The following is an 8711-nucleotide window of genomic DNA, read 5'->3' as shown; positions in this document are numbered from 1 at the left end:
TTCATAAGTTTGACACAAAATTATCATTTTTAGAGTAAACTAGAGAATACATTATTCAAAACCATAACATGTTATTTTGATTAAAAAAACTACTAATAATAAAATTACTAGCTATTAGATTCATCAAATTACAATTAGTTATGAAGATCCATTGATGCAAAAAATAAATAAATAATAACAACGATAGTAACTAACAATGATTTTATATAATCTTTTCACATTCTATAAACAATCTCTTTAATACAAATATGTTAAATGATTGATGATTGGATAGAATTATAGTTGCAGTCATAATTCATAAAAAAAAAATTATAAAATATAAAAAAATTGGAATAAGTTCTAAAAAAATTTAAAAGAACTTAACAAGTATATTTTAGGTCCAAACACCACCTCTTCTTCTTCTTTTTTTAAATTTTTTATAGTAACCGTTGTTGGGATTTTGCCAAAAGAAATTCCCAAGTCTTATTTATATATTTATATTATAAGACGAATGTAGGCATATCTGTCTATTTTTCCATTCTAAATCCATATATACAACAAGAGAGAGAATCAGAAAAAGATATGACCACTATATATGTATGGTTGACTTCTAAGGAATTCTCTAGGATAAGGTGATAAAAACGATCAGCAATTAATAGGACCACCATACTACAAAATATATATAGCATGGGGATTTTTTGAAAACCCGATCAGATGATTCAAAACTAGAACTTTGTTGACACATAATTTGCAGTTTTTGGCAGTAGATAGGAATTAGCAGACATTATATGAGGATTATAATGTCGAGATCAATATTTGAATATATTAATTAAAGAGATAAGATTAGGAATTATGATTTTTGGAACAATGTGAAAGTTTTCGTGGTGGACAAAATAAGAGATATGAGGATGAGATGGTTTGAATATGTGAAGGAGAGAACAAATGTTATAATGAGGTTGTGTGAGAGGGTTGACTATGATAGGTAGGAAGAAAGATAGATGTAGACCGAGAAAGTATTAGAAAAAAGTGATTAGAGATGGCATAACACTCATATAACTTACCGAGGACATGATTCTAGTTTTCTTTATCATTAGTATTATTATTATTACCTTCCTACGTACTATCTTATTGTTCGATTTTATTATTACTTGGTGTTTTCTTTGCTTCGATTATTGTATTATTTCTTATTGTTTTTAGTTTTCTTCTTTCTTTTTTTTAGAATGGTTTCTTCAATATTATATTTCTTTTTCACACTTAATTTTAATATGTAATATCTAAGCCACGTATCTATCAAGAATAATTTATGTACCTTCGTAAGGCAGAAATTAAATAAGATCATAAACACTTTCCTCTTTTCAAATCTCAATTGTATGCTTACACCGGGTATCCAAGTGATTAACGTTGGAAAAATTAATAAAACAATAGAAGCAATAAGCATGAGGTAATAAAATAGGAAAGCAAAAAGTTAGTGGAAGTCGCTTTCTTCATGATAAAAGCGACTGTTTCGATCAAATTGAGGTGTTAGATCAAATTAATTTCAATAGTCAATTCAGATGTTGTAGTGTCCGGCCCAATTAGATTTCACGCATGGGGAATTTTATAGAAAAAATGATGTAAATATACATTTTATTTTATTATAATTTTTATGATTTTCTATCATTTAAAAAAATTATAAAAATCACTTATCGGATACATTCCTTACATTAAGTAATGTATCATTCATAATTCATGAGCTATGTTCCACATGTGATGTATCCAAAATTACATAGAAAAAGTAACCCGCACTAGACAAACGTCATTCAACGAGCTCAACTCAAAAGGCAAACCCTTTACTTTTGAGGAAGGGTTTCGAACTTGAGACCTCTGACACGGAAGTCCCAATCCAAGCCCAAAATCATAAATAGTTGATGGATTAGTCAAAGAAGAATACAAGCTGCTAGATTTATCCAGTTTAATTGTGGGGTTAATTTGTGCAGCCAATTAAGTACTATATATTACTGATTATAATAGCTCTAATTAACTATATATAATAAGGCCATTAATTACTAGTTAAGGTAAAAGTATTTTCCGGATTCCAAATCACAATAAAGCTTAAAGTAGGCATTTCCATGCATGCACCCCACTTGTGTCCCCTCCATAAAACTATGTTTCCACTTTTGAATAATTATAATTTATCTCCTTCCTCCCATTCTTTTGTTAAATTTCTATTAAGCTAATGATCTTTCCTTCCACTTTTCGAAATGTGGAGTTGTGGGTCTATTAACTATTTCTTGACTAATTAATCAAATGAGAATAACCTCTTCACCAATTCATCATCCTCAACACCAACTTTCCCACTCCTTTTTATCATGATCATTTAATACAAGATTTTGGCTTTAAGGCAAGAAAATATAATTAAAGAAACATGAAGAAGAAAAAAAAAGGTTTTTTTTTCTGCGAACTTTTCAGAAGGAATTTTTCAGATACCGACATATATCTTTAGTGGGATGACGCCAATGTTCAAGAAAAGTCGTAGGAACAAAAAAAGCAGAAAATGAGATAGAGAGATGATGATGCTCATCTAAAAGTCTCTGAAAATCATATCTTCAAGCTACTTTTTCAAGGCAAAAATACAGAAATTGGCACCACAAAAATGATGCTAGCTAGAAGCAATAAAGTCCAGAAAAGGTAAAAAAGAACCTTGCAGTGCTCTTATATATAATACGTTCTTTTACATCTAGTTGAGGTAGCGGTGCCAGGATTGTTAATAATGAGATTCAAAATCTGAAGAAATAGAAACACATACTAGTCGAAGGGGGTTCGACATCTACTATTTATACATAAAAAATTATTCTAATCATATATAAGTAGTATAATTTTTCGTCAAAGGGAGTTCGGATCCCCCTTAGCCACCATATGGCTTCACCCCTGCTTCAAGCTAGAACCATGTTCTCCCAGATAAAAAGGAGAAATCACTCAATTACCTGTTAAACTTCTATCATAATCCCAACCTTCCTGCTCTATTATTATTAATGGTAATTACTATGTGAATATATACAACTTAAATTAACTCTGAAAATTGTTTGGATCCAAAACCTCTAGAGTTTGCTTTGATCTCACAGTCATTTGGTGACTCAAACTTCACACATGGTTTGTTTGATATAGCTTCTCTTTTTTCCTTGTGGATTATATATGTAATTGCTTGCTGGATATATTGTTGTTCCAAGACGTGGCATTCCTGAGAAAGGAAAAATAATGTAGTAATTTGGAAAATGAAAGTACTTGACAGAAAAAACATTTTAATTGGTACTTGAGCGATCTCATAATGTACCCTCTTTTTTCGTGTGAGAAGTTCAAAAAATAAGAATGTAGAAGTCGCTGTACTATACATTAATTATTGAAAAAAAGTAGTATAGTTTTTATGTGGAAAACAAAATAAGAAATACGTGTTACAGAAACAGCTGCCAGAGATGAGTAAAATAAAAACCAAAAAAAAAAAAAGGAAAGAAAGAAAGAAAAGCTAAATATGAGTAATGTGTTGTATTATACGGAATGCGCTAAAAATAGAAGTAAACGTAATATGTCGGTGCGTTGCAGCGGTTGGCATTAATATGGAACTCCTCATAAGATCCATTTTAGGTGACAACATTTCCCATCATAAGGGTTTGGGTATCAACACGTTTTTCCTCACACAGTCACACTGCAATCTCTTTTTACTTCCCCATCGCCCCTACCTAAGTTACAATTTAACTAAGGGGCCTATTTCCATATTGATCAAAAATTTAATTCAAATTACACATGATATATCAAGATTCAAAAGATGTTTTGATATGATATTAAAAATATTTTAAATTTAGTTATGTAAAAATTTAAAAGTCTTTTTTAAATTCTTTTTACTTGGTATATATCCTACCAAGACACATAAAATGAAATGAAATGAAAGGAATATAATGTTTTTTCCGCATTCTTAGTAATTTTATATGTCCAATTCAACTATCTACTACAGCTAGGATTATGAATTTAGGACTTGTATAATTCACTAAAAAGGATTGAATGTTTTTCACGAAAGCTAGACATGTCACTAGTTTTCTGCCTTTGCCGGCAGCTGAAAGTGTTCAAATTAGTTCCTGTCGTTTTGGGATCCTAACTCTAATAATCGTTACCCATCTAATCTTATCTTTGCATGCGTTGGATGTCCATGATCAAAAGTTATGTACCACTCTTTCTCAAACAGGTAATTTCTTGTGGAAATCACAAAGCATATTTCGATAATTAAAAATCCATGACAAATTTACTTTATGCACATACTGTTGTGGGAAGTTCAATCTGTCCTTACTTACATCCAATTATAAACAAGCTCTTCATCTTTTGTGGCAAAGTATTTAGCTAATAAACTTAATTTTTATATGTATTATTTGCAAGAGTACATATAACAATTTACAAGGTCACCAAAATGCATCCCAATTGGTGAAAGTAACTAACCTAGTCTTCCCCACCACGCACCATCCAACACCCCTATGTGCCGACTTTGGTTGTTTATACAATACGCATCAAACCCATTTCTTATTTTTCAAAGATTCCCTCTTACACACCCTCACTTCACTCTACCACCCACCTCCTTAATTTCTCAATTCATATATACTGCCAGGCCCCTAAGCTTCAAATTTGGTGTAATTTCTTGGGTCGTCATTCTTTCTTTAATTTCATCTGCATTTCTTTCTAATTACTCCTCCATTTCCCATTACCTACTATTTATATCCCCACCAATCAAGAATCCATTATCACCATAACCATTGGCTCTGCTTTCTTCACAGTTAATAAGCTAATTTATCAACATAATTGTTCAAAACAAAAGAGATACGTACAGAGACATTACCAATTATGAGAATCTCTATGGCTATCTCCACATCTTTGATGATTCTGAGCCTTCTTTTGATCACCTTCTGTCAAGGTAACCAACAAATGCTCTTTTTTTTCCTTTTTAAATTGGGGCAGGGGAAGAGATTGTAAGTTTGGGGAATCGAACCCTTACAACTGACATGATGTTAAAGTTCAAGAAACCAATCAATTGAGCTACTAGATCCCCAAACAAAGAATGCTCTGTCACAAACATTTCTGAATTTGCTTTCTCCATAAATTCAATCTTTATTCAAAGAATTGTTACGAAAGTTTTATTTACATTGGTTTCTAATTCGTTTATTTGGTGTTTCTACTTTTGCTTATGTAGGTATATTGGGGGCTACGTTTACATTTGTGAATAAGTGTGACCATACTGTGTGGCCTGGAATTTTGGGTAGTCCAAAACTGGACAGCACTGGTTTCGAGCTAACCAAAGACACTTCTCGTTCATTTCAAGCGCCGACCGGCTGGTCAGGCCGTTTCTGGGGCCGAACGGGCTGCAATTTCGACGACTTGGGAATCGGTTCATGTGCAACAGCCGATTGTGGTTCTGGACAGATGGAGTGCAACGGCGGAGGAGCCGCAACTCCGGCGACGCTAGCAGAGTTTACACTCGGGTCAGGTTCTCAAGATTTCTATGACGTGAGCCTAGTGGACGGGTACAATTTGCCTATGATGGTGGAGGTGAGTGGCGGGTCAGGTCCTTGTGCATCGACGGGTTGCAACGTGGACTTGAACCAAAAATGCCCGACGGAGCTGAGGGTGGACGGCGGCGGCGCTTGTAGGAGCGCGTGTGATGCTTTCAAGACTCCACAATACTGTTGTGAAGGTGCTTATGCTTCGCCGGCGACGTGCTCGCCGTCGGTGTACTCGCAGATGTTCAAGTCGGCGTGTCCAAAATCCTATAGCTATGCATATGACGATGTGACAAGTACATTCACATGTTCTAATGCCAATTACATCATCACATTTTGTCCTTCATCTCTGCCCAGGTAAAATAAAAATCATAAAATCTATATTGAATTTATAGCCTCTGGCAGAAATGCAAGGTAAGGCTGCGTACAATAGACCCTTGTGGTCGGGCCCTTTCCCGAATCCTGCGCATAGCGGGAGTTTAAGTGCACCGGGCTGCCCCTTTTATTGTATATATTGAAAAGCTTTGGCATTAACACTGATGCATAAAACATGTGTTAATTAGCAGGTCCAGGGAAGGGCTAGTGTAGATAGTCGCATTAATGATTGCTTGTTAGAACTTTTAAGTCAAAAAGAAAGCCTGTAAATGACTATTCGAATTAGTAAATTTTAAATTCATTTTGAAGTACATTGATATTTAAAACGATTTTCGCCAAGTTTAACAAGCTTTGATTAACATTTTTCGCCTTCTGTGCAGCAACAAATCTTCAAAATCAGACGGATCGACAGATGAATCAGGAAGCGAGTCAGGTTCTGGGGCTCTTTCAGGTTCTGAATCAGGATCAGATTCCAAACCACTACCTGGTTCTGAATCAGGATCAGGGTCAGGGGCGATGGGTCAGACAATGCTAGTGGATGGATCTTGGTTAGCAAGTTTGGCTACGGGGAGCTCGGCTAGTAATCAACCTTCGACAATTATTCAATTTATACCACTAATGGTGGCTTTTGTACTTTTTATAGGTTCACTTGTGAAATTATAGAGTTTCTAATTACTTGTTAAATTTCATTGAGTAGAGTAGATAAGATTGTTAATTGTTAAATTAAGATCAAAAGAAGGTATAAAGCACCAACACGCTAGCTTCTGTTAGGCTCACATTGTAAACGATTCCAATAATTACATTTTCATCAAACTCATCCATTCTTTTTTATTGTTTAATTATATAGTATTACGCATGAAAATGACTGGATGTTCCTTTCTCCGTGCTTTGGAGCCAAACAAAAAGATAAAGAAACACAAAAAGAAGACCACATAAACAATTAACAAGATAGAGATTGTTACTGAAACAAGTCAGATTTAAAGCGACAATAGGAAATTTCCATATGGTACCATACACTTCATATATTTATTTTTTTTAACAAAAAGCAGTCCTTTTCCCAAAAGTCTAAAAAGATGAGAGGAAAAGAGTATTTTCCTAAAGGTCAAAATGTACTAAAAACTCATGTCCTCTCTTATCGGTTCATTATTAAATATCAGTATGCCTGTCTTTCCACTAGAACCTACCGCTAGTAAAATGCGTATTAATTGAAAAATTGTAAAATTTTGGTCTATAAAAAAACAATTAATAAAGTAAGTAATAGAATTGAATGGCGAGTCACGTGAGAGAATCCAAACGAGCTCGCACACGTGTGCATATGGATGAACCGTTCAACCCAACCCAGTCTTACACGAAACCTCTTCCCGTTCGTGACTCCCTTTACTCTCGGCCTAACCACCAAACACCCCACCCCCTTTTACATCTTAACCTCGAACCCTAATCCCCACCCAAACCCAACCCCCAACCAACCTACCCTTTCAAGCTTCTCTTATGGCTTCTGTAGAAAATCAGCACGCCGTCGTCTACAACGATGATGATCTCGACGATGACGAAGATGATGAAGCCCAGAACGAAGTCGCTGTTGATGAAGATGATGATGTAGACGTCGATGATGAGGACGACGATTCGACTTCCTCTCCTCCCGCGCCCGTTTCGAACCATTCCGGCGCCGGCGAGGTTACTATTGCCGTTGTCGGCGTCCCTGCTGCAAGTGATTCATTTTCTCATGAATCAAAACGACAGCAGATCAACCAATTCGGCGTTACTCCGGCCTCTACGATTGTTGTGGAAGAAAAGAGGCCGTTACCTTTGGATGATTCACGAAAGCTTTTTCAACGGCTGTGGATGGATGACGATGAGATTGAATTGTTACAGGGATTTCTGGAATACACGACACAGCGTGGTGGTATAAATTCATCATCGCATCACCATCATGATACAGGTGCGTTTTATGACCAAATTAAGAACAAGTTGCAGTTGGATTTCAACAAGAATCAATTAGTAGAGAAGTTGAGAAGATTGAAGAAGAAATATCGGACAGTGATGAGTAAGATGGGATCTGGTAAGGAATTTGTGTTTAAGAGCCCTCACGATCAAGCCACCTTCGAGATCTCTCGCAAGATCTGGAGCAATGCAGGACCCATTGTCGTCCGTAGCAGTGGTCCACCACCACCAGAAGATGGTGGATTTGATGATGAGGATTCACATCACAACCTTAACAACGCAAATTTCATCGATCACAGCCCTAACTTCAATGTTAACCCTAACGGGATTGACGTTAAAACTCCCAAGTCGAGAAAAAGGTCTCGAGGAGGAGCAATTAACGTTGAAGAAAAGCCCGGGTTTATTCAACAGTACTATCAGCCATTTGGTGGAGGAACAAATGTCATTCTTCCCCCGATGGCCGGCCCCCAGGCCAGTTTGATTGAGGAAACAGTGAGGAGCTGTGTATCACCCATTTTCAAGGAATTGTTAAACAATTTGAATGGTTCGAGATGTTTTGGGTTCGGAATGGCATTGGGTCCAAGCCCAACCCCTTTAGGATTTGGGATCAGTACAATGAGCTCTGATATCAAGGTGGATGAGAAATGGAGGAAGCAACAGATTCTAGAATTGGAAGTTTATTCTAAGAGATTAGAGCTTATTCAAGATCAAATAAAAGCACAGTTGGAGGAACTCAGATCCATGACCAGTTAGACCATTGCTCCTTTTCGTATAGAATTTTAAAATAATTCCTGTTGATAATATTACCACATGCAAAAATAGCTGATTGTGAAGGCCTGTTTTAGATATTTAACTTTTGGTTATTCAATAATGAGTTTTGTTTTGCTCTGTTGAAAGAAAAAT

The 8711-nt window shown here is 35.7% G+C and overlaps 2 protein-coding genes across 3 annotated transcripts; both read left to right on the top strand.

Annotated features, from left to right (window-relative positions):
- The first annotated feature begins 4419 nt into the window (after positions 1 to 4419).
- LOC129872302 (thaumatin-like protein 1) lies at positions 4420 to 6543 on the top strand. Of its 2 annotated transcripts, XM_055947239.1 has the most exons (3): positions 4424 to 4909; positions 5186 to 5849; positions 6248 to 6543. In XM_055947239.1, the coding sequence occupies exons 1-3, from the start codon at positions 4840 to 4842 to the stop codon at positions 6528 to 6530; spliced, it is 1017 nt and encodes a 338-aa protein (XP_055803214.1). In that variant the 5' UTR covers positions 4424 to 4839; the 3' UTR covers positions 6531 to 6543. The 2 variants fall into 2 exon arrangements, with proteins under 2 accessions (XP_055803215.1, XP_055803214.1); XM_055947240.1 differs by lacking the exon at positions 6248 to 6543 and having other exon boundaries at positions 4420 to 4909; positions 5186 to 5853.
- A 324-nt stretch (positions 6544 to 6867) lies between these two features.
- LOC129872301 (probable transcription factor At3g04930) lies at positions 6868 to 8689 on the top strand. The gene has a single exon (XM_055947238.1). It carries the CDS (start codon positions 7356 to 7358, stop codon positions 8559 to 8561), a length of 1206 nt encoding a protein of 401 aa, XP_055803213.1. The 5' UTR covers positions 6868 to 7355; the 3' UTR covers positions 8562 to 8689.
- The last annotated feature ends 22 nt before the right edge of the window (positions 8690 to 8711 follow it).

This window comes from Solanum dulcamara, chromosome 11 (genome assembly GCF_947179165.1).
Source record: "Solanum dulcamara chromosome 11, daSolDulc1.2, whole genome shotgun sequence".
Classification (NCBI taxonomy): domain Eukaryota; kingdom Viridiplantae; phylum Streptophyta; class Magnoliopsida; order Solanales; family Solanaceae; genus Solanum; species Solanum dulcamara.
The sequence above is the reverse complement of the archived record's forward strand: the minus strand, read 5'-3'. Positions and strand labels throughout refer to the sequence as shown.